We start from the raw sequence: 27315 nt of genomic DNA on the forward strand, positions 1-27315 counted from the left end.
CTGGCGGCACCACGCACGCCCTTCCCGGCCAGGCGGGCGCAGTGGCTCTGCCCCAGGGGAGGACAGGGCAGCACCACGCCGCTCCCATTCCAACCGTGACCAGGGCCAGCCGCTTTCCCTCCCTGTTTGCTTTCAGGGTGGTTGTCTCTGCTGCTGTTCAGGGCAGGAGGCTGGTCTTGCTTGCACTGCAGTCCAAAGAAGTGCAACGGAGGAGGGCTGGAGGACGCTGCCAGCTCCCCATAGCACGCTCTTTTCCTCTGCCCTTTACTTCACAAGACACTAGAGGTATTATTGCTCCCTTTTCTTTTTCTGCCTGCTCCTGCCAAGCCTCGGCTCCCTGGGATCTCTCTGGCAGGTGGGAAGGAGCCATGCCCTACCTGTACCGGGACTTGAAGCCGAGGTCGCCGGCGCTGCCTAGTGCTGCATGTGCCACACACAGCTCGGGGAAGTCCTATGAGGAGCTGAAGCAGGAGTGCCTGCGCAGGGGAGTCCTCTTTGAGGATCCCGACTTTCCTGCCTGTGACTCCTCTCTCTTCTTCAGTGAAAAGCCACCTATTCCCTTCATCTGGAAGAGGCCCAGGGTGAGTATGACATTGCGCTCTTGCCTTCCATACTGCCAAAAGTCAGACCCTGCTGTGCTCTGGGATTGCACCAAACCATGGGGTGTTCAGGGAGGTGAAGTGCAGGGAAGACACTTCCCATCTCAGGGGAAGTGGTGTGGTGTTGGGATGTCACCCACAAATTGCTCAAGCTGTGGGATGAGAGGGCTGGAAGGGTTCACACCACGTCTCAGATGTAGCTCATTGTACAGTCACACTCTGTGGACGTGTATTTATGCATGTGCTCAAACAACTGGTAATCAGCCTTCTCTCTTACATGACTGCCAAACAGCTAAGATGAAAATAAGAGGATGTGCAAGGAATTAAGGGTAAAATACCTTTGCTGCTGTTCTAACTGTATGAAAATCAAATGCTGTTAATGTAGGAAACTCGTAATTAAGGTTAAACTTAAAAAATTCAAACCTTTCAACTTTCAGAGTATGAGACTCTTATGCTTCCTCTATTCCACCATGAAACATTGAGAGATTACAGATACATGCCATGGTTACTGAGCCATTCAGCAGTAGCCAAGGGCTTGAAAAGTATCCCTTAATGCATCTTGCATAACAACCATTAATGACACAGTGAGCGCCTGAAGTTTCAATAGTCAGATGCTCTCAGATCACGAACCCAACATCACTCCAGGTTCCTTCTCCCCACTTAACTCTGTAACTAATAGCCACAGAAAATCTGTGGCTACGTTTAATTTCATTTCTTTGCTAATGACTGACATTTATTCTCTCTTTCTTCATAGTCTGAAAGCTTCTCTCTCCCTTAGTAGAAAACTTTCCTTTGGCGACGCTGAGAGAAAAAGAACCAAGGGAGAAAAAGAACAAAATATGCTTAAAGAAAGGTTTAAATTTTGGCTTAACTTAATCTGATATGACAGGCATTCAAATGCCTCTGATGATAGTTAACATAGTGCCACTGTAGAGCAGAATTAAAGCTATTCTCCTGGAAAAGTTTCAGCTATGAAAAATAGGAGATCCGTACACATGGCAAGTGCAGCCCCTGCAGGTACTGCTGCCTGCCTTGCCTACCTGTGCCACAAAAGCCAGGTAGGCTGTGGGGCTGGTCCCCAGCACAGGATGGGATTGTGGGGCTGAGATACTTTTGGTGTGGTGACTCTGGAGTGCTGTGGGGCATAAGAAATGCAAGTGCCTGCAACATTAAATCAGAAAGAATGATTTTCCTTGGGCCAGCCATTAGGTCCTGGTTTATCTTTTTTCCATTTGGGCTTCACAATAGTTGAATTTGTGACCAGGAGCAGCTGAGAGCTTGTGTGTCCTTGTGCATGGTACCCAGGGACAGCGATCTGTTGTAGCTGTTTCAGTCTTCTTTGTGATCTTTGTACATTGAACTGGAAACATTTATAGAATAAATTGCCTGAAACGGGATTTGGCTTTACACTCCAATTCCCACATGCAGGAAGGTGAACTTCAGTGAGCTGCACAGCAAGAAATAAAGCTCAGGGGAGTCTTAGAGGATGTGTAAGGACAGGGTTTTAGTTATGCTCTTCTCTGGCTCCTCCACATTTCAGCTATGTCACTTTCATCTCTATTATCCATCAGGAACAGCACCAGCATAGAGGCACTGCAACACCATTTCAAGGTAACACATTTTACTCTGCAAGTGGGATATAGGCCTGGAGCATGACCCAGATTAGCTGCCACAGCTGAGCTGACAAGGCTGTGGTGTTGGAGATAGTGAGCATGAGAGCACAGCCTCTGTGTAGGGTACCTGCATTCAAACTGCTTTTCACAGTGACTGGTTTTTACCAACTCTCCTAACAGTAGTTTACAATAGCTTAGATGAAGTGTAGCACAATACATGTGGGTAATTGCAGGGTAATGTTAGTCTTCAGATTTACACTCTGCTAAAGTTTAATCTTTGGTAATGAGAGTAGAAAAGGCTTTGTTGTCATTTTGACATGCATATACCTGCATGTGTACACGTTTTTACACACTGTGAACAAGACCCTCAGATAGCTCTAATCTGTAAACCTCCTGCTGCGATCAGTGAGCTACATGCATCTCCACTAAAGGAGTATCTCACTTTCTACATAAATCTGAAGTGTGCTAAGATTCAGAAAGCAATTCTCTTTAGCAATCCCTTTTCATTATAAACAAAACCTTTGAAACAGTTAACGTATCAACATTTTAGAACAATCCAAAGAACAGAAGACCCTTTTCTCATTGTATTTTCTCCTTTTTCCTTTCCTTTCCTTTCCTTTCCTTTCCTTTCCTTTCCTTTCCTTTCCTTTCCTTTCCTTTCCTTTCCTTTCCTTTCCTTTCCTTTCCTTTCCTTTCCTTTCCTTTCCTTTCCTTTCCTTTCCTTTCCATCTAAGTTTGACTGCTGGGATAAATTCAACAGCTCAGTGTCTAGGAACATCAGACATACAAGCTGAAGAATGTGAAAAAGAAAATTAAAAAAAAAAAGGAAAGACAAATGTGTTTTATCAATGCCAAATGAATCTATGGTCTGCAGAAGGAAGTAAGAAGGAAATTCTCCAAGAACAGCCATTGGCAACTGGTGTAATCACAAATAGAAATGAGGTCACCTAAATAGCCTCGCCCTCAGCCTGTCTTAGGTCTCCATTTACCCTGTCTACCAATGTGAGACAGGTGCAGGGGCTGCAATTTGTTTTCTTTTTGAGTCTAAAGAAACACAGCTTTGATGTAGCATCAGGAAAGTTTCTTTACTGTGAGAGTGACAGAGCACTGGAACAGGTTGCCCAGGGGGGTTGTGGAGTCTCCTACGTTGGAGATATTCAAGGCCCGCCTGGACAAGCTCCTGTGTGATGTACTCTAGGTTACCCTGCTCTTGCAGGAGGGTTGGACCAGATGATCTTTTGAGGTCCCTTCCAACCCTTAGGATTCTGTGATTCTGTGAGTTACGGGCCACCTCGTTTCATCTCTGTGAGGACTGCATGTCCCCACTTGTAGGTAATATCCCTGCACAGGCAAATACATGATTTTTTTTGTTTTGTATGCTGTTTGTGAATGCAAGATCCACCTTTGGGTTTTGTCCCTTAATATGCTAAAGCCCTGATACACATAATTACACCACCCAGTCTGAAAATCCCCTTGAAATTAATATGATTTTTGCAATGTGGTTTTGTTTTGTGTAGCAGAGAATGTGGCACGGGCCCAGCCAAAATCCTTTCTATCCCTTTCTATTGATTTTTTTACTTTTGTTTTTTTCTTTGACATAAGAGATTGAAAATATTTTTCCATATGTCAGTTGCAGAGCTGTGTAATAAGCAGTGGGCCGTGAATCTAATGTTCATACTCATGTCAGTGGAAAGGTTTTTTATCTTGTCCCTTGCTAACACATGGAGTTTCCTGGTAACAGCTAAATACATTTCTTGTCACGAGAATTACGTTCCCCAGGAGCAATGGTGCTAAACCAAGGCGTGTTATTGAAGATCAGCTACTTTATCAGCTGTTGTTATATTGATGTGTAAAGGCAATGAGCTGTGCTTTTATTGTTCACATCCAGTCCCAACAATATGGAGTGTATTTAACAAGCAGGTGGGCCAGGTAAGGAGGGGCTGCTGTTTGATTTCCCTTTGCTCCACACACTGGTGACAGGACGTGATGTGTTACCTCCCCCAGGGTTACTGGTGGCTGATGCACAACCTGGCCACCACTTCCTCCCCAGCATAGGCAAACAAAACCGTGTGCAAACCAGCTTCCTCCTGAATATTGCCTGTGCAGGGTGCGCTTCACAGGAGCAGTGGTGGTTCACTAAGTGCAGGAAGCACAACAGCACTGTCAATATCCTGCCCTGACGGCCACACAAAATGCAGTGATATGATCCAAAAGCAATCCAGTTTCCTTCTAGGCAAATGCAGAGGTTAAATGGCTGAATGTGTTCTTCTATTTTGCCTCTCTTTAGTTTTCTTCTGGTTTTTGTAAGCTTCTGTCCCTTAAGCAAAAGGTTCTGCTTCATGCCATAGGGTCTGCAACAACGCATCAGGGCAGACCCATTAACTACAGGCATATCAGCTAATGTATGTATTAGTATCTAATAGTAATATATTAGATACCCTCTCCTCCCTTTTCTGTTCAGTTCAATCAAATTCAATTTACAGTTCATGGAAAAAAAAGCAAAGAAGGTGAATTCCTGCCACATTTAGTGGTTTGCCACTAATTTTTCTATGCAGCTGTGGTGCTAGTAGTTGAACTAGGACAGTGAATGCGTGAGAATTGCTTTCATGCCCCCGTGAGCAACAGTCCCTCTGAGCACACAAGGGTGGGTTGTGTTAGCTCTTCTATAAAACAAACAAGGCTGGACTCTGCCTTTGTTGCTTGCCTGTCTGAGGAGGAAATGGTCTCGTGGCTGTCAGACGCTGTACCTTCCAGGTACCATGTGCAGGTAAAGAAAAGGCTTTACCTTGGCATTTAAAAGTTAATTGACAATTTTCATTTTTCCAGACACTGTGGGGAAAAAAAAACACAAACAAAAAGCCGTTAACAAGGGTTTTAGTCTAACAGTGAGATTGTGCAGCAGGTCGTGCTATGATATTTGAACAATTGCCTACAGATGAATAGAGAACTCCAGCCTTTCATTAACAGCTGACTAAATAGAAAAAAAATGAAGATATTTGATTCTTTGATTGCTCCATGCTGTAATTACTTAGCAAGGATTCCCCACCTAGATTTTTGTGGTGGCTACACCTCTGCAGGATAGTGCGGCCCATGGGGCACATACACCATGCTGCACATGTGGGCTCAGAGCGTTGCTGATGGTTTCCTGGCATGTTCCAAGTAATTTCTGTGTCTCTCTCCCTTTCTCACAGGACATTGTCAAAGACCCCCAGTTTATCCTTGGAGGAGCCACAAGAACAGACATTTGTCAAGGGGATCTTGGTGAGTGATTCTCCCTGGGCTGATGCAGTCATGCCTACACCCCATGAGCAGCAGCAGGAATATCTTTACACATTGAGAGGATGTTGTCCCTCCTGAGCTGGTGGGAGCAGTGAAGGTGGAGGTGAGCCATGCTCACCTTGCCTGCAGCCATCTTTTTGGTAGCACCCTCCCATCCATGCCAGGGACCATCCTGGTGCAGTGGGGTTCAAGATCAGGGAAGGATCTCCATGTGAGGGTACTGTGAGCCCAAGGGAATCTTTTGTCTACCAGCACCTCCAAACTGCAGCAGTCTCCCCTGGTCAGACGGGGACATACTTCCTGGGAACACACAGGCTGTATTTTGGATTTCAAGAGGGGTGGAAGCTAACTTCCATAACATCTTCTCTAGGCCCTAACTCACCTTTTCTCCTTTGAAGGAAAGAAAGTGAGGAGTTTTTTACCTTTTCTCAATTCACAGGTGACTGCTGGCTATTGGCAGCCATAGCTTCTCTCACACTGAACAAAAAAACACTATCAAGAGTGGTGCCACTGGATCAAAATTTTGGGCCAGATTATGCTGGAATATTTCATTTCCAGGTAAGATAAACACATCACATAGGCTGGCACAGCATGAGCACTTTTCTGTCATTATATTTCACGGTCTATTTTGCAGTGGGGTTGCCAGTTATTGCAGAGGAGAAATTGAAAAAACATGGATTGCTGAGCTTACAGTGTTCATGTTTTGAGAAACAACCTAGTGGGCTATGTCAGCCTCCCACAGTCATGCCATTTCTGCTCTGTAGAGAGATGTATGGCTTTAGATATTATGTCACATTTTCCTTGGCACACAAACTCCACTTAGGATGTAAGGAATTGTAGTGGGATATGTAATGCATGTGTGTCTTGGAGGTGACTTGAATCATGTGGTGACCACTTGTGTAGCTGCATAAGTAACATTATCCAGACAAGGAGCTACAGTACAGCTCTGCACTTTTAGTCTTAGTCTTTTCTTAAGATATATTACCCTTCTTTCAGAGCAGTCTAATATGTTACAGTGGGAATGGATGGTTTACATATGACTTCTAATCAAGCCTGTGACTTGCAACTAGAAGTGCTGGGACACCAGAGTGCTGCACTCAGGAAATGACATGCTGTCACCAAACTCATGTCCCATACTTTCTAAACAGTTTTGGCAGCACAACGAGTGGCTGGATGTCGTGATTGATGACAGATTACCCACCTTCAATGGCCGGTTGGTTTTCTTGCACTCGGCTGAATGCAATGAATTTTGGAGTGCCTTACTAGAGAAAGCCTATGCCAAGTAAGTCATTGCAGATGCATAAATTCACTATTTGTACATAGCGCAACATGTATATAGCACAATGTGTACACACATTATTCACAACTCCAGCGAACAGCTTCTATCCAGTATTTTTTGGTGGCAGTGAAGTGTTTTTTGCATTTGCTGTTGCCCTGAGCTGAAGATGTTATGCCTATCTCTTGTGAGCTGGTCCAGCTTCCAGCACATCATTAGATAAACCCCTAGCTGACAGCAACAGAGTTGCATCAAAGCCTGAATCCTGACATTTGTGTCTCTGCTCAGACCTCAGTTGATGGTTCTGCCTTTCTAAATGATTTGGCAGGTAGCAAGCCACTGACACACAGTGATGTTCAGTCCTTGCCAACCTGACAACTGGCACTAAAGAAAGAAAAAAACACAGGCTTTAGGGATATAGAGAAATGAATGAATTAAAAATGCAGTTAACAAAGAAAGCAGAATGATCCCAGTACTCCTCCCATTTATCCTGGATGCATTCTGGGATACTTCTTTTGACTTCAGTGCCATTGATGCAATTTTATGCCCATGTGAGAAAACTCTCAAACACGGGTTTCTTCAAAGTTTTGAAAGAAAGTCTCATGGTCAGTGTGTGTTTTCCAGGCTGAACAGCAGCTACGAGGCTCTGAAAGGAGGCAGCACAATAGAAGCCATGGAGGATTTCACTGGGGGCGTAGGAGAAACGTATGAGGTTAAAAAGGCTCCTGACAATTTCTATGAAATCCTAGAGAAAGCTCTGAAAAGATGCTCCATGGTGGGCTGCTCCATTGATGTAAGTAAGAAATAGGGGCTGCATTTCTCTGTTTAGCTTTGTGGTTTCAGTGCTAAAAAAAATTAATTTAAGACAGTAGTTGGATATGCACTTAACTTTGCAAATAATAACTATGAACTGATTGGATATGTAGTATTAATGTAGTCATTCTTACAGTTGTTTAAAAGACAAGAAGAATTTATCACTTTTCAGGAGGTGGTGGACACTGTATTTAAGGCAATAATGACATGAGTGCGAGCACTTGCTGAGAGTGAACTTTATTTCTTGACTTACTTGGTTGCTTAGCATTAAAATCGGTCATAGCTTTTTGAGGACTTACTGGTTCGAGAGATTACAAAATTGGGGTTGTTTTTTCAGCCCTGAATTCTGCCGTCACCACTCCATCAATATCTTTTCAGAAGAAATGAGACCGTATCACACCTGACCTCAGTGTGAGAGCAGCTTTCACCATTCCTTAGCTAACATAAACTACGTTTGAATGGGAGTTAAGATTGAGATCCAGAAACACAGATGATGTTGATACAAAATCCCAGGGACAGAGAAGGTGTTTTAGCCTGGAAACACCTCATTTTCCTTATGTGTGAACAATGCTTAAAAAGAAAAATAAAAAATTGAAAAATCCCTTCCTCAAGGGCTCAGAGGGCACCACTGCACCATCACTGCCTGCATCGAGCAGACAGCCAAGTTGTCTGCTCACACTACTGGTTAGCCACTGAGCTCCCACCTGATGCTTGAAAGGGACCGGTTTGCACCACTTGCAATCTCACTCTGAAAAAAGAGATTCACACCTTTTTTCTGTATTTCAGACCAGCAGTGCTGCCGAGTCAGAAGCCAAAACCCCCTTTGGCCTTATAAAGGGCCACGCTTACTCTGTGACTGGCATTGATGAGGTATGTTCAGCAGTGCAAAGGAGAAAGATAAGGGAATGTTCCTGGACCTCAGGTGGCAGGGGGAGTTATCCTCAGGGTTTATCGAACTTCCCATCAACCCTTCCCTCCCACGTCTGTAGCAGCCTGCACCTTTTGCCCGGCTGTTACACCAGCTTGCCCAGCCTCTGCACACAGGAGAAGTCCTGAGCCCTAGCTACTGACACTTGAAATTTTCTCTATTTCTTTCTTCCCCAGGTGAGCTATCGGGGCCGGCAAGTGCAGCTCATAAGGATAAGGAACCCCTGGGGACAGGTCGAGTGGAATGGCCCTTGGAGTGACAAGTGCGTGAGCTGTCCCATACATGCTGGCCTCACAAGGGCCAAATCCCAGCTGCTGCTCCACAGCTGCCTTTCTGCAGCCCCAGCTATTCACAGAAAATGAAATCAAGAGTTTGCACGTGCATACCAGTGTTAGTGCCTTACTAACATGTCACCCCTGGTGTTTTCAGAGCTGCCCATTTATGGGGACACTGTAAAGTTGTTTAGCCACCAAAATCTAGCATTAGCAAAAAATATTCATTAATACTGAATGATGGGGTAAGTTAATTTTAATAATGAGATAAGTTAATTTTAAGACACTACTGATGGGAAAAATCATACATTTAGAGTGAATTTTCATTCAATTTTTACAAGGCTGTTGCTGTAGTACTTGTAACGCAACATCTGTACTTTGTCCTACTGCAGATAAGCTGGAAATTGATACTGTATTACCCCCTATAAGTAGCTTATGCATCTCTGCTTGTATTTACTGATCTTGGTTTCTAAGCACATTAGGGATATGCAGGAACCTTACAGGTTATATATGACCATTCAATGAGATCCTCCTGATGTGGTACCTACCAAAGATGTGAAAGAACCCAAAAGCACAATAGGATTGGGCTGAAAACCAGTCTGATTTTACTACCAAATGTAAACAAAGTGCAGATAATAGAAAAGAAAAAAAGTATAATAAAACCCAACACTGCATTCTCCCCCAGCATACACTTTTTGGTGTATTTTTGCACATACGTACAGCTTCATTTCTGTTTCACTCTCTTTTACCATGTTTTTTGTATTCATACAGTTGTAGAGGACAGAAACCATAACCTACTTGGCTCTTTAAAATTGTTGAGACCCAAAGTCATCTGCAAGATTACTTTGAATGACCCTGTCCTAAACATGACCCAGAAATAAATGAAATATTTCCACATCAGCTCTGATCCTTTGTTGCCTTGAAAAAGAAAAATGTGGATAATTGGCATATATAATGAGTGATTAAATCTCAGAATATTGAGAGGTTAAGATCAGGACAGGCATCTGGCAATTCCTGCTGTTTATTGAAAAAGGCTGTGCAAAGCAGAGCTCTAGTTCTGCACTCGGTAGGTTTTCTGGAACTCAGGGTGCAAAGGGGCTTACAGGTCAATACAAGAATCTGTAATAACATTTTGCAGTGGTTACTGGAGTTAAAAACCTCAACACAAGAGGCCTGCTACTGCCTGTTTATTACGTCAGACTGGAAATGTGGCAGGGCATTTTGGTTTTACAAAAAGCTTTGTCAGGTTTTTGTTTAGTTTTGATCTGCCACAGCTGGAGTTGTAGATGTGGATGAAAAGAAGGCAAATACTTTACCTGAAACCCCAGCGACTCCAGCAAATCTTCCTTTATGAGGAAGGAGCCTACCCAGTTCCTATTGACTCAATTTTGAAGAAATATCTGACCCTAAATTGCTGACAAACGTAAAGCAGGAGATGGGGCTACAGGTGGAAAACAGATTTAAGGAGAGGTGTGACTTACCAAATCTTGATGTTTACCAATAGCCCTATTATACCCAACTCCAGAACTTGACAGCAATCCCAACTCTGACTGCAGGCAATAACTCACACAGGACCATCCCACAGCAGCTTCAGAATCTTTGGTCCTGCTTCCAGTTATGTTGGTTGGGTCTCTGACCATGAGTAATAGCAGGATTCAGGAAACCTCTTAGATGCATCTTTCTTTTTGTGAGCTGATCAAATGAAACACATGTGGAAGAACAGCCTGCTGCTGTGTCCAGCCAGTCGTTCTGAGCCACATACTGTAGTAAAGCTTGGGTTTGTTTTCTTGCAGCTCTCTGGAGTGGCGTTCAGTCAGCCCATCAGAGCAGAGACGCCTGTCTCAGGCAGCACAGGATGATGGAGAGTTCTGGTAAGCCATGGGGTTTAAAGTGTGTGGATCTAGTCAGAAATCATGGTGTAAGTGACCAATAAGGAAAGTATCTGTGTGAGAAAATGCTCAGTTTCCGCCTAGGAGAGGGCAGGTAGAATGATAACTTGGTTTTCTGTGTTTCATGCGTGCCCATGTCTATTTTAATAACAAAATGCATTATAAAAGTCAGCTTAGTTAATGGTATTATCATATTTCAAATACCATGTGTCTCCCTTTGATGTAACACCCTTTAAATCCTTCCCATGAATAAAGGTAGGCTCTACAGAAAGGAGCATTGTATTGCACTCTATCACCTTTGAAATACCTTCAGGGGTGATGCTAGTCATACACTGGAAGGGAAGGGAGTCCCGAGGAGCAGTGCTACTTGTTACAGAAAGTAAAAGAACACAAAGTTATGATGTGTGAAATGATGGAAAATTTGAAGAAAAGATGAAATTAAAAGAGAAAAAAAAAGTGGTGAAAATTGCTTTAGAAGTGTGAATTGCTCCTCATGCCAAATTCACAATCTCAGACAGAGCAGATGGCTGACTTGCACATGATGTAGTCCCCCCCTCATATCAACCATGCTGTGCACTTCTGACAATGTGTCTAATCACATTTTCTAAGGCCAAATACTCATCTGTTTTACATAGAGGTAAATCCAGAGAGCTGTGCAGAGGGCTATTCCAGATTTTTCATGCAAGTTAATCCAAAGTTCAACTTTAGGCCCGAAAAATGATTTATGGTAGACAATGCAGCAGGTTAAGCTATATTAAGTGATTTATCCCCAGTTTTGATAGCTCTGGAGGGAAGACGGTCCAGTGGCTGATCCATTACTTAAATATTTTTACTTAGGCTATTTTGAGTTATTTTGCTATTGACATTGCAAATGAAATAGGGCATTAGCAGCTTTTCCAAAAAGCTTTTGTGTTTGGTTTGGGTTTTTTTGTCTGTGTTTGACCTGTCTACAGCCGGAACTTATGAGGTGAAAGAAAAGGAGTCAAAGACTTTACCTGGAAACCAAGTAACTTCAGCAAGTCCATGCAGGGCACGACTTACAGCCTGGCTGTGTAATGGAGGTGCAAACGTGCTAGTAGGCATCGAATGAGTAATGAAATACATTAATAGGTCTGTCCAACAGAGCTAAACTGACAGTTAAGTCCCCTGGGGAGGCAAATAAAAATTAATGAGGCTGAGCATACCCAGACAAATGTTGACTTTCCTCATCCAGCATCTCAGTCATTCAGATCAGAAACAAAAGCCCCTGGGACAGAAATTTCTACTGAAGGGGTTAAGTGGAGAATAATTACATGCAGAAGATAAGAAATGCTTCCAAAACCCGTCAGGCAAGTTTGATACCAGCTAAACCTCCACCCAGTCCGTCAGGCTTATTTTTCCTAATACCTTTTGACTTCTGTGTATTTCTCTAAGGAGTGTTTGCCTCTTTGCCCCCCTCTAAGCCACACCTTGATAGTTTCCCTATTAGGCTTCACATACAGACTTTGTGTGAGCAGTAATGTGATATATCTGTAAAGACGTTAAAATGGTCTGATGATCTACACTAGCGGGGCTAGCTGGGTCCTATCAGCTACTGTTGCAGATAAAAATGCAGTCCTGGAGAGCTTTTGCTCTCCTGCTACTCCATTCTGTTGTTAGGCATTGGCCACTGGAGGAAAAAGATGGGTGTTAAAATTTGTGTTAGGGAAGAGATCAGTTTCTGTACATTATTTCATGGTCCATGGAAAAAGAGGGCCAGAGGACACATCTGGATGCTAAATTGCCCTCAGAAAGGCCTAATACCTCTGCTTTTTTACAGAGAGAAGTTCAGCCTGCCAAGGCTACCTTCAGTCTTAGATCATCAGTGGGCCTCCCCTCCTTGCAGTGCCCACCATGCAAACTGCTGTCTCTTAGCTTTCCTGCTCTGTTCCATTTGCCCAGGGATGCATACCATGGCCAGTGGTGCCTGGCTCTGTCTGCCCCCTCTCTTGGCTCTTTGCCCAGTCCTGAACACAAAGCTCTTTCTCCAGCAGGACTGTTGGTATCTTATTGATCTTTTACTTGGTAGATAAAATCACAGGGCTTATCTGCTGCTCGGCATGCTGAGCAGTCTAGTTTCAACCAGCCCAGCCTAACAGCTCAAAAACATCTGTCTTGTGGCATTTGTTTCCTCCTTCCCACGGCCAAGTATAGGTGTCCACCTTGGGTATAAAATATATGTAATGCAACCTAAAACCGTTCTATGATTCTGTGGTTCTGTGTGACACAGTAGCAGGCAGCAGTGTTTCTATACCACCTGAAAAGGCAGGCAGGAGCCACTACTCAAGTCCAAACATCCTTTTTGCCTCTCATGTTTGGTGTATGTTTTTGCTGGGATAGGATCCTAGGCACTCATAAAGGAGGGGAGGGTGAGCAGCTTGAAACTAGGCACCTTAGCAGAGGCCCAAGTGTGACTTTAATTGAAGTGCAGACAGACTAATCATACCATGGCTTGGCTAATCCATCACCATGTGTTCCCTGTAGTGCTGTCATGCAGCTGGCACTGGATGCTTTGTAGGTAGGTTTAGCTCCTGCACAGATGCCTGCCATACTTTGGTAGGCTTTTTGGCAATATAGGTGCAGCCATTAAGGCCAGGATGGTGTTGATGAAATCACTCTTTCCATCACAGATTTTGTGCCAATGTCACCTTTTTTCATCTTATGCTCAATGGTAACTGAATAAAATCAATAGAGTTATAGTGTGAAAAGAAAGGTATTAAGAGATGTCAGAGTGAGACCCAGACAGTAAGGTTGCTTATAGTTTACACCACAGTGAGCGAGAGATAGTTTCTCCCCTGGTGTACATCAGCATACCTCCATGGTCACTGAAACTATTCAGATTCACACAAGCTGGTGATCTGGCCCTCGGATTCCAGGGTGTAAGTAATTGTGCTGGGCATCCTTCACTGAAGTGAATGACTGCCTGTTCCTTCCCATGTCTTTTGCTCAGGATGAAATTTGAAGACTTCAAAGTCCATTTTGATAAAGTTGAGATCTGCAACCTGACTCCAGATGCCCTGGATGACAGCACTGCGCACAAGTGGGAGGTGACCATCCACCAGGGGAGCTGGGTCCGGGGATCCACTGCAGGAGGATGTAGAAATTTCCTAGGTGAATAGATACTGCTTTGAAAATGAGAAGCCAGCACTGAAGTCTTTACCCACTCTTAGCCACCTTTCCTGTTACCCCATAGCAAGAATTGTGGGTGCAGGCCAGGCCAGCTGATGCTCAGCTAGCAGGAACCAGCCAAAAGGACAAATGTTCATATGGTCCCACTTGAGAGTTTGCAGTGTAAGAGCTGCTTTCTTTGCTCTCAAGTTCACTGGATCTGATTTGCCTCTTTACATTTGCATGAGCAGGACTAGCTCCAAATAAGTCCCTTAAATTGCAGCAGTAAGTGTAAAATGAGAAAAAATCCAACTCAGCCAGCATGTTTATGTGGCTCTGAAGTAGCAGCATGGACCTTAAATGTATTACTCCAGATTGGCACCAGCACTATGGGATCATTGTAGTACTGTACTTTTAACAAAATCCTATCTGACAACTTTATTTAAACCACAGTAACTTAATAAAACATCAGGCATAAAATCTTTTCTACACCTAGTTCCATGAAGGACTTTAGAATCTGGCTTATTTTCTGCAGAGCTTAGTGGAAAGAAGCATGACAGGGAATGGAAAAACTAGATTTGAGCAAAACCTCAGCTTAATTGCCCTTTTTGTCTTCTTTTATTTTTTCTTTTAGTAGTAGTAGTGGTGGTATTATTATTCTGAGGCAAGGAACTCTCTGGTGTTCTTTACATTGGCAGACACTTTCTGGACAAACCCACAAATCAAGCTGCATTTGACAGAAAAAGACGATGGACAAGATGAGTGCACATTCATAGCGGCGCTGATGCAGAAGGATCGCCGTAAACTCAAGAAGCTTGGAGCTGAAATGCTAACCATAGGCTACTCTATTTATGAGGTACTTTACTGCTTTTAAAGCGCAGTAGCTGCACTATCAGTATTAGCATCTTTCTCTGGGTTTGTACCCCTGCCAGCTATTATGTATTTTTAGGGCCCTTGCTCATGAAATAATCTTCTCATTACATCAAGCCCCACAGAGTATTTTACATGGTTGGGATGATGCCCTCTCAGAGAAGGATTTAGGAGTCCCTACGGGGCCGTGGGTTCCCAGGGTAGACTCCTTGGCCCCATGATTCTGTCATCCTCTGCCTGGTTCTTAAAGAGGGATGTTGCTTCTTATGAGCCTCTTGGGGTGCAGGAGTGCCTGTCCCCCAAGTGAGGTTGGAATTGGCAAATCTGTTGTCACTGCTCCCTGACACCCTGCCTGGGATTGTGGCACTCAATGGCGGGGAATATTTCAGAGGGAAGACAATATCCTAGAATCCTATTAGACTGCCTATTAGACTGCCTGGGTGGGAAAGGACCACCAGTAGTGGGTCTTTGCCATGAGGTAGGAGCTGGGGTGCTGCAAGTACCTGGATGAAGGGATGAGAGTCAGGATCCCAGCCGGGTGAGAGGCTTGTGCCAGGCAGAGTTTGGCTGTGTGACTGGGAAAGGGGCAAGGATGGCCCCTGCACACACTGGGTAGTGCAGCACTGCCTTTGTTTGCCTTTCTAGAGCCCCGGCAGAGATGGACACTTGGGCAAAGACTTCTTCAGGTACCACCCCTCCAAGGCCAGGAGCAAAACGTATATTAATTTAAGGGAAGTGTCTAACAGATTCAAGCTGCCACCAGGAGATTACATTCTTATTCCAACCACGTTTGAGCCGCACCAGGAGGCAGATTTCTGCCTGAGGATTTTCTCTGAGAAGAAGGCCATCACTGAGTAAGTCAGATGTGAGCTCTGTGCCCTCTGGTGTTCACCTGCATGTCAGGCTGGTTGCTGCTGGGGAGTCTGGCTGCTGGACACCTAGCCCTAGAGCAGAGCCCTGGCATGGAAAGCTCCTGCCCATTTTTGCTAAACCTGACGCTTCTTTTGGAGAAGAGTTTAGTAGGTGGTGAAATAGAGCTTGCCATGGTGAGCCTGCTAGAAGCTTGACAAGTAAGAGTCGCTAGCTACTTGATACTGTTCAGGACTCTCTGAATGTAGCAGTATTTGTTTCCTGCTGGTTTCCTCCCTGAGTTTGTCTGAATGACGATTTTGTACTAAGAAAGGGTATTGAGGAAAAAGTGTGTGCACAACGAAGAAAGAATGAGATGAATTCTTTAGCAGGCAGCATGCACAGCTGTGCCCTCCCTGAGCCTTGCTTCAAGTCTGGTTTTAGGGGCTTACACCAAAATTCAAACAGTGCAAAATTGTGCTTGTCAGATGAATTTTAGCTAAACTTAACCTGTTCAATAAAAAATACAGTCTCATCATTCCCCTCTGGAAAATGTAATGAGCAAGATTCCACCCCAAGCAGATGTTGAATATCCTCAGATACTGAATAAGGTTTTGTTTTCTCTAGGGATCTAGATCAGAACGTTGCCATTGATCTCCCTGAGGTAAGCCTATAAGAGTTAAAATAGCAAGAGAATAGCTCAGCAGAAGCCAGCACACACTTCTTTTACTGTCTTTGGCTAAAACACGTTCGTTTCACAGGAATGTTACACAACTGCCAGCTTTGTGTATGTGACTGAAACAGCCAGTTCTGCTGAATATGGTAAAAGAGCTGTAACAATCAAAATCATAATCATTGTGCTTCTGCATCCACTTGAAGGCAGCCAGCATCAGCTGGCAACAGAGTGTATCAGCCACCGTGGGTGCAGTGAAAGCACACCTGTTAGCACCAGGGAGGCACACAGCCATTCACATCTTTAAAATTTTATAATGAAAAAAAGAAGCAGCAAGAGAATGCCTACACTGGTTTTTCATACAAATGACTTCATTTTACTTATCAATATCTGCAGGGCTTGGGAGGGAACACTAGGCACATGTGCGTGCCTATTGAAATGATTGAGTTCTTGTTTCTGAATGGCCTGGTCTGCCTGCTGAGCACTAATTGCAGCTGAGTCTGAGTCAGCTCCTGTTTAAGTGTATCCCTGCAAATAGACCGTGAATTGTGGTGTGTCTTCCCATGGAAACAAGCTAAACCAAGACCTCAAGTGTGTCTCTTTTTCTGGGTTCTCAGGGCCATGTTCAGTAGCAAAGTAAATCTGTTCACCTGTCCCAGTATCATTAAGGGACTGCATACAAACTTGAGCAGAAATAAGTGAGGAACAACCCTGCCCAGGGCAGGGGGGTTGAAACCAGATGATTTTAAGGTCCTTCCCAACCCTAACCGTTCTATGATTCTAAAATACATACAGTCAAAAAAACTGTAAGTGGCCAAGCAGTGTCAGCATGGCCACTCTGGTGACAGTACACTAGATAGCACCCATGTTGTATCTTCTGTGGATAGGCAAAACAAAGCCCTACTCTTTGCTTCCTACGCTGTGCTGTTGCCTTCTCTTTCCCCACTTTTTTGGCCAAGAACTCTCTCTTCACATGGTCACCCCAACTATAGCAATGGTTCCGTACTATTTCATCTCTCTGGTCATCAGTGTAGACTGAAGCCTGGTCTCTACCCCCCTGAGACTGCACGGAGGCACTCAGCTGGCAGCCAGCTGAAAGCGTTTCCAGGCTTAGGATGGTGCCGAGTAATGTCCCAAAGTGCATCCACATCTGGCTGGTGCTCTAAAGAAGGACAAGAGGTCCTTGAATGATGCTGCTGGAAAGAGCTTGGTATAGCTGTGGTTGTTCAAGGACCAGGGAATCAGAGTGGTGCATGGGTGGGATGAGAGAAAAGCTGTTTGCCGGGATGGGTGCTCTTGATTTTGACATAGCAAAGGCAATGGCAGACTACACAACCACCCAGGAAAAGGAAATGAGGGAGTGAGACTCCCCTTGGGCAGCTAGGTGGTTGGGTGGCCTCAGGTCTACCAATGTTCAGGAGTATGTGTAGCCTTATTTTAACATGTACTCTGGTCCTCTGATGCACAGAGGGGCTATATGCAGGAGAAATGTAATGGTTTACAATTCATCTAATGACTTCTGTGGTTGATGTTGCAGCCCATAACCCCAACCCCAAACCCAGAAGAAACTGAAGAAGAAAAGCTTTTCAAGACACTGTTTGAGCAGATTTCAGGAAAGGTGAGTGTAAAACCCTTGTGGGTCATAGTGAGATATGGAAAGAGGTGAGACACTTCTGCTGGCCAGGTGAAACATTTTTTTGGGAGCATGCTTAGTTGTAGTGTGTTGTTTGGGCACCAGATGTCACCATGCCTTATGTCTAGTTGGAGAAGGGTTCAGTTGCTGGTGAGCAAGCAGGAGGACCAAAGGGAACTCAAGGTCTGAGGGAGCTTATTTGGTTCAGTGTCCAACTGCAGTTTACTTTCTCTGAATCAGTGGTTCCTGCTGGAGATCTCCTTCAGCTAGACTTATGCACAGCAGCCCTTTAATTTTTAGCCTTTTCTGGGTTTTGTATGGTTCTCTTTTCCTGAGTTGCAATAAAGTACAGATGGGTAATGTTTGTGTTTTTTGAGGGTTTTGGTATGTTTGATTACAGAAATATTCAAGTAACAGATGCTATACTTTTTTTTCTTTATTTTATTTTACTGTAGGACATGGAGATATCTGCAGAAGAACTTGAATATGTTCTGAGCGCTGTATTAAAAAGAAGTAAGTGCTGATATCCTCTGAGGTAAGCGGTGTAAAGAACTTTATAAAAGCTGCCATTAAATGCATTTACAGACAGGTTGTGTTATGACTCCTGCTTGATGTCCTCTAGCCAGCTGTGCAGAGCCAGAAAACATCTGGTCTGTGATCTAAACACTACCTTGCCCTGCCTCCAGCATGAGGACTAAGAGGCAGCTATGCCCACTTATGAAATCCTATTTTCTACTTTCAGTTTATAAAAGGCAGATTTACCCAATGGCTTCTTTCTTATTATTGTGCTTTTCCAGCAAAGAACATCAGATTCAAGAACTTAAGTCTCATTTCATGCCGAAATATCATTTCTCTGATGGATGTATCCTTTCGAATAAGTGCTTGAGAGGCTAAATGAATGCTGACTACAATTGTCCATAGGGTTACCTGTCATGGATATCAGAGACGAATGTGGTAATGCCATGGCAGAACACTACCCAAAGAAAAAAATAATACGTGAAAGTTGTATACTGATTTTTCTCATAGAAATTTAGGGCTAGGACCTTCAAGACAGACTATTTTCTACTGCAGACTTAGAGGCAGATGCTTTAATGCTGAGCACTTTTAAAAGTAATTCTCAAATTACTTCCATATAGACCAGTGCATTTTTCAAGCAGTGGTTTATTTGAAAAAGGCCTAGAAGAGATAATTCCAGAAAAGTCTGTTTTCTGGAGGGTGAAGTTCACCAGGCAGAGTTGTGCCTGCAAGTTATGCGTCAGAAATTAAGGACCAGCAGAGTGTTGAAAATTACTGATATCAAAGCTGTGGGGGTTTTTGACAGCCAGACTAATAGCTGGAAAATCTGGTCTTACAGCTAGATCCTGGAACTCCAGGAAGCAGACATGTGGGCAAAAAGTTTGTCCAAATTTAGTCATTTGTGGTGTAGGTGTCTACATCTAAGCTAGCTTTCTAGACTTCCTTTATAGATAGTGAAAAAGATGGTTTAATTATGCTTGTTCTGGATGCACCCGACTGTGAGGAATGCTAAATAAGTGCTCAGACATTAGGTGAGATGAATCATAGCCCTGGTACTTCCCCGCCAGCTTCATCCTTTGCAATGTTCTGGTGCCTGTAGAGTTTGCTTAGCATGGCTTCTCCTCAGGTAGGCGTGTTTTTCACAGCATGCTTTCCTGATAGACAGTTTTGTTACATGTGAGACAGAACAGGTACTGTTCTAACAAGGCAAGTATCTAACATTTGCTTTATGTCTTGCTTGTTCAGCCGAGAAGTTCTTACCTTTTGCTTTGTTTGCTGTAGTCCGTGACAGAGGTAACATCCTCTCAAACACTAGAGAAGAAAACCAAAACAGACAAAACTTTGTCCTGTTAAAGCAATATCCATAATGTTTAAATTTAGTGCAGATCAGTCACCATACAGATACAGTGAGAAACAGGGCACCAGTCCTGAATTTCCTCCCTTAAGAGCCAAGCTTCAATAGGGAGCTGGTCCATGTTCACATCTCATCCTTACATGGTATTGGGACAGAGCCAGGGTCTGCACTTGACACAGGAGCATGGCAGCATTCCTAGGTTTACTATTTAGGATATAACTAAATAGTTTCCATTATTTGCAATGCTTCCAAGCAAATCTGTGCATAGTTTTGAATAAATGGGGAAACATCTCTTCCTCTGCTTTAGCAGTACAAGGAACACAGACACAACCATCGCACTCTGGACATGGTATTTGGAGTACATGGAGGAACAAAATTACATGAACGCAAACCCAAATCAACGCTGGCAGAGTCCCCTCCCAGTGCCACCAAATTCCCCGGCCACTGTCACCATGCAGTGGCACAAAGTGAGGGCAAAGTTCTACGTGACCTCAGGAAGAAGAACCTGGCTGGGTAAACTGACAGTGACTTTTTGCAGGAGTAGCAATGCCCTCGGGTTCTGAGTGCCTCAATAATGTCACCATTGTAGGTGCTAAAATAATGACAGACATTAACTTGACCCCACTTGGCACGTTTTTGCCTTCATGAATCCTCACTATCCTAGTGTCCATCTGAGCAAGGGCTTTGTCCTGGCAAGTAAGATGGAAAGGGGAAGGGGAATGGGCCCATTCCTTATTTAGCATTTCAGAGCAAGTGCTCTGTCATGCAAGCGAGCTGTGCTTGGGCAACATCAGTAACTCAGTGAAATAAGTATTTAAAGACCCTTACATTTCAGGCAGAGGGAAGGACAGGCATATCTAAATACTGCCTCTCAGAAATGCTCTACAGACATTATTTTTCAGACCATGAGAACCCATATTTTGCCAGCCTCACCCCACAATGCCCATTAATTTTTGGTTAAGCCATTGCAACAGAGCTTGGTCTCTGGGTAAAAATACTGAATAGCACATTGGTTGACTAACTAACTCCTCTGAGTACAGTAGCAATTTGTTTTAATCAGGTAATTTAATTCTGTGAATCATTTATATCCCTTTTACATCCAAAGCTGTTCCTGCCTCAGAACAATCTGTCTTTCTTTCTCCTGTGGAGCCTGCATTGCTCAGCTGTGTTTTTATATCACATAATGTTCCCCAAGTATCACAGCCACAGCCATGACTGTAACTGCTCAAGCTGCACCTCATGAGAAATCCCGATATGAGTTTCAGTGGCACCATAGGCATTCCAGGCAACTTCACATTTTCTGCTTAAAGGAACAGTGCTTATAAATTCAGACAGAATTTGGACCTTCAGGTAGAGAATCTTTTTCCTTAATTCAGATTGCCAGACCAACGGCAACGGGAAACTGGAATTTAATGAGTTCAAAGTTTTCTGGGAAAAAATGAAGAAATGGATAGTAGGTGACATTATTCACTGTTTGTTTCTCCATTTCATTAGCTATTTCCTGCATAGTTTATTATGTATGTGCAGACAAAAGTGGAGACAGGAATGTTTACAAGCTACAAATTTTAACTCAAAACAAATGTTTTAAAAGTATGGGGGCCTGTTTTGGATAGTCAAAGACATTCTTAGCTTTCCATGATGCTAAACCATAATGGTTTTGTGGAAATCACAGAGATTTTTGTAAGCAAATCAACTATGTTTGGGATAAAGATTGCAAAGGACACTAATAAACAAGCCAATCAAAATTAAACTTAAGGAATTTCCATTACTGCTGTTGTACAGAAGTAGAAAGTGATGATTCATAAGTAGTAGGAAACAATAATTTCCTATGTCACTGCATTTCCTTTATTGATCTCTCAGGAGTCAACTGTACCGAAGTCTGGGAAAGTGTTGATTCTGAATTTAAACACATTTCCCTGTCACTGTATATGGCAGTAAGAATAAACAGGCTTGCAGAATCAGGCCACAGACTGAATATTCAAATACAGGCAACATAATTGTTTCCTTATGGTCATTAATAGTTTCTTCTGAATTCATGCTTCACCCAAGCATTCAAGATATGCAGTTCCCTGCTTCTTGTCTAGCCCATCAAAAATGGCAAATGCTTTTTTTGGGTACTAATGCCACATTTCTTTTAACAAAGCATGCATTATTCTTTAACAAGGGGGTTTGAGAAATCCTTGTGTCTTATTGGAAGATTTGCACGTATGTTTGCTGGGTAAATTTAAGATGAATGTGATGACAGCTCTAAATAGTTCCCAAGGGTAGCTGAGTTTGTCATCTCATTAAAAAGATGGAATTTAACTCTAGTTTAATAATTATTTAATATTTAGGTCTGAATGTTTGTACCAGTTCTCTTGGTTGTACCATGAATGTGGCTGCTTGGACCTTTTGTACCTAGCAACAAATGGGCAAGTTACAGTCTTAACTTCACGTTAAACTAATTGTCTCTAGCCCTCAGAATTATAGAGAAAAACATAACAAGAGATTAAGAGGATGCATCAGTTAAGAGTTAAAAGACAAAGAGCAATACATCCTACCCAGAAAAACTCACTTTTTGAAAAATTGTGGAGTTTTTTACAAAAAGCACCTCATTATTTTGAATACATGGGTTTGGCAGTACTTGGTTGAAGTTTCACAACAACCTATTCATATGACAAAGAGAACTGTGACCTAGATTTGTTCCTCAGTTACAAAATCAGACTTGATCTGGACCAAAGTTTGTCAGCTTTCTTAAATGCTCAAGTTAGCAATAAAGACCTTGCTTTTCTGTGCCATATCTGTGCTCCCTTTCATATGCATACAAACTTTCCATGTTCTCATTTTGTTATAGAATATCTTCCTTCAATTTGACTTTGATAAATCTGGGTCCATGTCCTCCTATGAGCTTCGCAGTGCACTTAAAGCTGCAGGTAAGGATAGCACTACATTTTACCTGGGAAACCTGTCAGGCACATCGGCTGTGGGTGAAGAGGGCTGCAATCAATTATGCTGGCCAGGTGCCCCTGAACAGAAAGGAGGTTTAAATCCCAGAGAGGACTTGCACACCTAGAGAAGATATCAAGTAGACTAATTTTGCCCCAGGAATCTCCAGTCCTGCAGGGCAGTCAGTGAGAGCAGTCTTTATATTTTTCTTGAGCTCTGTTGAACTTAACAGGGCTGAACATGTGCAGGGTTAGACCCTGAAACAAGCAACTTCAGCGTCCATTTGCCCTCAAGGGCTGAAGGAACAGTGAGTAAGCTGTTTGTTATGAAGAGCAGTCAGTGCATTTCACTGCAAATTATTTCTATTAAAGCACCTAGTTTTGCAGAAATCCCTCTAAATTTCAGGGAGACAGAATGGTCCCTCATACATCAAAAAGTGCACAGACTAGAAACTGCAGTGACTGCAAAATTTCCTGTTCAGAGCTTGTTATGCATTGCAAGCTTAAAGAATTCTGTGGTCAGATCGCTTTCAGGATGGCTGTGTGCCCCTGAGTATCCTGCCATTCACTGGTTTTCAAGATTAGTTAGTAGAGATCTGCAGATTCCTCCCTGGCCAGTGTGGTTGCTGACTTTTCCTTTGTGCATGTGTCTTTGGGAAGGATACCAATTCAGCAACTACCTGCTGCAACTGATTGTCCTCCGATACTCTGATGAACAGTTCCAGATTGACTTTGATGATTTTCTGAACTGCTTAATTCGCTTAGAGAATGCAAGTCGTGAGTATCTTCTTCCTCTGGAATTTCTTTCCCTTTCTAAAAAAACCCCAATGTTCCTCTTTTGGCTGTCATTGAACATATTGCACAATATCTGAGATCACATGTGTACACGGCTAACAGAAAGGAGCTGTGTTTAGCATTTGCTTTTAGGATGGCTTTTCTCCTGTAAAGTGAAAAATGTTCTGTCGCTAATGGAAAATTTCCCTGTGTGAGTAGAGCCTGCTTCACAAACTGCAGCAACATAGAAGGCATGTGAAGAATGCTGGCAAAGTCCATGTTACAGCCTTTCTTGTGGCTCACCCATGAGCTTCATTTGGGATCACAGAAGTTCAAGGTTCAAATATTGCTTGTGCCTCATGCAAAGAGATAATTGGCATGTACTTGGACAGGTATATCCTGTACTTAACTTGTCCACTTTTGGCAGAAGATATCCCTCCTCATACACTGAGCACCCTACATCCCAGTTCATTTGTGAGCAGGGTCACTCTCGTTCCAGCAGTAGTAGAGATAGATTAAATGGCTGGATAAATGCTGAAGTGATCATTAGTGTGACTCCAAACTCAAATCATATGCAGCTCTCTCTATGAGAAGCAAAATCAAGTTTCTTCACCAGTTTTTATTGTTTTGTTCTTCTCTTTACTTTCTGTTTTGATCCGTGGCAACAGAAGTATTAAGCTATTGAGAGAGCAGAATTAGAAAAGATAAAGAAAGAAATGCAAATTGATTGGCTTCATTTTTAGAGTATCATCCAAATGCAATGGTTTAGTATTCAGGACACCCTCTTCCAGTCAAGTCCTGAAGTGAGATATGCACAAGGGCCTTACGTCACCAAGACATTTCCTCTTGCAAGGACTTTAGTTTTGTCATAGCAGCTACCACCACCAAGCAATCCTAAGTGATTTGCCTCTGCGCCAGGCCCTCCCTCTCCTTGGAACAGACACCCATCATTGTGGGATGGGGAGCTCATGTATGAATATGAATATGAATGAGGTGTATTTATAGCGCTGGTGTCCTGTTTTTCATTTCAGGAGTATTCCAAGCTCTGAGTGTGAAAAACAAGGAGTATATTAACCTGAATATAGGCGAGGTATGAGCACAGCTTCATAAACACTGACAAAATGATGGGGCTTCTCTAGAGCGTTTTCCTCTTGTAAGAACCAGAACATTTCTGCATGCACTTCAGGTGACATCCGTGTCTATGAGAGTGCAGGGGGCATCTGCCGTAGGTTTCAGCAGGGCTGGGATTTTACAGCACGCACACTGGTTACATCTCTTCCGTGCTATTGCCTTCCTTCTTTGCTCTGTGGCATACTGACAGCTGATCAACCTTTCAACATTCCCTGTTTTTCCTTCCTCTGGTGCCAGCTCTCAGTGGGGGAAAAGGGAAGCTGCAGATGGGGATGGGAGGTCTTTCATTATCCCTGAATCCCCCAGGAGTGCAGAACAGCCTTGCCTGTGCATGTCCATAGAATCATAGAATAGTTAGGGTTGGAAGGGACCTTAAGATCATCTAGTTCCAACCCCCCTGCCATGGGCAGGGACACCTCCCACTAAACCATGTCACCCAAGGCTTTATCCAACCTGGTCTTGAACACTGCCAGGGATGAAGCATTCACAACCTTCCTGGGCAACCCATTCCAGTGCCTCATCACCCTAACAGGAAAGAATCATCTGCTTCTCTCACCGTTCAGAACAGGCTTCTTGTTTTCCTGTGCTCTCTTTGTCTCCCTGTCATATATGTGGGTTGTCTCTCATTTAACACTAACTCAAAGCTTCCTGGGGCCAGGCACAATGAATTCTCTGACAAAACAAGCATGGAAGCCCATGCAGACTGCTGGGATGCAAACAAAACCACTGCCATTATGGGCTTCTAGTGTTTGGAGAGCTCTCCCTCCTTCCGTCAAAACACAGAAGTAAATGCTGGCTGAAGTTTGTCCTTAGTGACAGGACACAAAAGCCTAGTGAGCAAAGGTACTCTTCTCTATATGGGGTCAATTCAGAGCAAGGCAAAGCTTTTGAACATCTCTTTCATTTGGGGAAAGGGAGGGGGAAGAAAAGGGCCTGAGGTCATTTATTGTAACATTGATCTTTCTTCCAATCTTAGTTTATCAACCTGGCAATGAATATCTGAAGAAGTCTGACTTGGATGCCAGAAGCTTCTGGTGACATTGCTGCTGAGACTTCTGTCCCAAACAGCTGAGGTCCCCTTTGCATGCAGACTTCACCAGGAGATTTCATGAGGAGCAACATGCATGCTGCCCACCCTTTCTGGTCCCCAGCCCTCTTGAGGAGTTTAACAGTCAGATCATAGTTTGGTTTTGGTAAAGCCTGATACTGGATTTAGTACTGTGAGAGGCATTTGGATGGGGCACACATGCCTCTCCAAGAGCCTGAAATTGACACCCCTGTGTGACCACAGGGTTTTGCAAAATCAGATTGTATTTAGTTTCAGCACAGCACAGACTATGGTGATTAAAGGTCTTTATAGCTCCTTGGGTAGAGATTACTGTAAGGTGCTTTTGAAAATATAAGGTTGCATAAATCTTTGTTCCATTTGGAATTTATTTCCAACATGCTGTGTAGCTACACAAAAAGCCCCCTGTTACAGCCACCTGAACTGCAGTCTGGTGGACAAAGGAAGGCCATGGAATGTCTGGATTAAATTCAGCCTTGAATATTTATGACAGAGGTCCTTGGTCCAAGCTTCCTTAGAAGGATGTTTAAGCTAAGGTTTTACATTCATCACAGATTTAGTTTAGAGCAAAAATGCTGTGTTTCACTTTCTATCAGTCCTTTTCTGCTACTGACAAAGTTCCTCCGTTACGTGGCAGACCATGTCCTGCAAACCAATTTCGGCAGCGTTGCACACAGCTTGCCTTCATCTTCAGAGGAGCACGTGGCCCTGAAACAGGGATCGCTTGTGTTGGGCCATTTTCCTCCAGGCAGTCCAAGACTGTGTCCCACTACAACCATGCTCCAGAAGAGCAGCTGTAATAATTTTAGATGAATTAAATGTGCTTATTGGTAAGGCCCTGATCTCTGCAGCTATTGCTGTTTTGCATTGCTATTTTGCATCTGTGACTTACATAGTATGATTCATGTGATGTGGGTAGCCAGTGCTGACTTTAAAAATAACATTAATAGAAGCCAGGGATTTAAGAGGTCTTCATAGGATTTGTTTCCATGATTATCTTCATAACATATGTCTATTTTATAATGAATCAACTGTCTGGATTTGTTTTGTGAAACCTTTCTTGCAGTGACAGAGATGGCCCTAGAATAACCTTGCATTCCCTACTGTCCAGAATCATTGAGACAGCCAGGGGTTTGTTTTCTCTAGATTTAGACCTAATGAACAGTTCTGGAAGGAAGATCAAGCTGCAGGAAAGGCGAAGTTCAAACAATGAAAAAAGCAGGGATCATGATATTTAAAATAACCACTTTCTTTTTTTATATTACAAGATTATAGTTATAATCTTGTAACTATGCAGAAAATGCTCTAGAGCTGACTGAAAGCTGAGCTAAAGCTAATGGTTGCAGTATTTGATTAACTGAGGTACGCAGCCCCATGAGGTATATTGATTTTCAGATGTGCTGATTGTATGCCCTTTTGACAGCACTGGAGGCAGCTGTCTAAATTTGTGAAAGTTTGGATTAAAATCTAGACTGTTCTCTAAACATTCAGCCACATATTTGAAACGAAAAGTCACAGCTCCCTAACTGATTCATTGTGCAAGCTTAGACATGGATACAAATTTGTTGGAATACAGTATCATTCACAAGCTATGCTGAAGAAAAGACATGTCTCAATGCCTGGCATCACCGGTGTAGCATTTTGTTCTCTTACACAGAGCTGGGAATGTCTTGGTGCAATCAGGATTGATATAAGACAGTGATGAATATTGAGGTGGGAGCAATGGAGCA

The 27315-nt window shown here is 43.3% G+C and overlaps 1 protein-coding gene across 3 annotated transcripts; it reads left to right on the plus strand.

Annotated features, from left to right (window-relative positions):
• Nucleotides 1-27069, plus strand: CAPN9 (calpain 9). 3 transcript variants are annotated; one of them, XM_062641980.1, is made up of 20 exons: nucleotides 4-581; nucleotides 5404-5473; nucleotides 5931-6049; nucleotides 6640-6773; nucleotides 7392-7560; nucleotides 8367-8450; nucleotides 8685-8770; nucleotides 10574-10651; nucleotides 13638-13798; nucleotides 14494-14651; nucleotides 15311-15519; nucleotides 16142-16178; nucleotides 17725-17805; nucleotides 18276-18333; nucleotides 18618-18682; nucleotides 21075-21143; nucleotides 22524-22602; nucleotides 23275-23391; nucleotides 24420-24478; nucleotides 25496-27069. In XM_062641980.1, exons 1-20 carry the CDS (start codon nucleotides 369-371, stop codon nucleotides 25520-25522), a joined length of 2073 nt encoding a protein of 690 aa, XP_062497964.1. In that variant the 5' UTR covers nucleotides 4-368; the 3' UTR covers nucleotides 25523-27069. The 3 variants fall into 3 exon arrangements, 2 of the variants coding, with proteins under 2 accessions (XP_062497965.1, XP_062497964.1); XM_062641981.1 differs by lacking the exon at nucleotides 24420-24478 and having other exon boundaries at nucleotides 2-581; XR_009969131.1 differs by lacking the exons at nucleotides 24420-24478; nucleotides 25496-27069 and having other exon boundaries at nucleotides 1-581; nucleotides 21075-21147.
• The last annotated feature ends 246 nt before the right edge of the window (nucleotides 27070-27315 follow it).

Source organism: Pezoporus occidentalis, unplaced genomic scaffold (assembly GCF_034315485.1).
Source record: "Pezoporus occidentalis ecotype Australia unplaced genomic scaffold, CSIRO_AGI_Poc_V1 ctg7, whole genome shotgun sequence".
Lineage (NCBI taxonomy): Eukaryota > Metazoa > Chordata > Aves > Psittaciformes > Psittacidae > Pezoporus > Pezoporus occidentalis.

Bases quoted from the DNA above. Each gene is read 5' to 3' on its own strand.
- CAPN9 (XM_062641980.1), top strand. From the start codon at position 369: ATGCCCTACCTGTACCGGGACTTGAAGCCGAGGTCGCCGGCGCTGCCT. The intron at 7,561-8,366 runs GTAAGTAAGAAA...TCTGTATTTCAG, and splicing joins TGGTGGGCTGCTCCATTGAT to ACCAGCAGTGCTGCCGAGTC. The intron at 24,479-25,495 runs GTATGAGCACAG...TTCCAATCTTAG, and splicing joins TTAACCTGAATATAGGCGAG to TTTATCAACCTGGCAATGAA.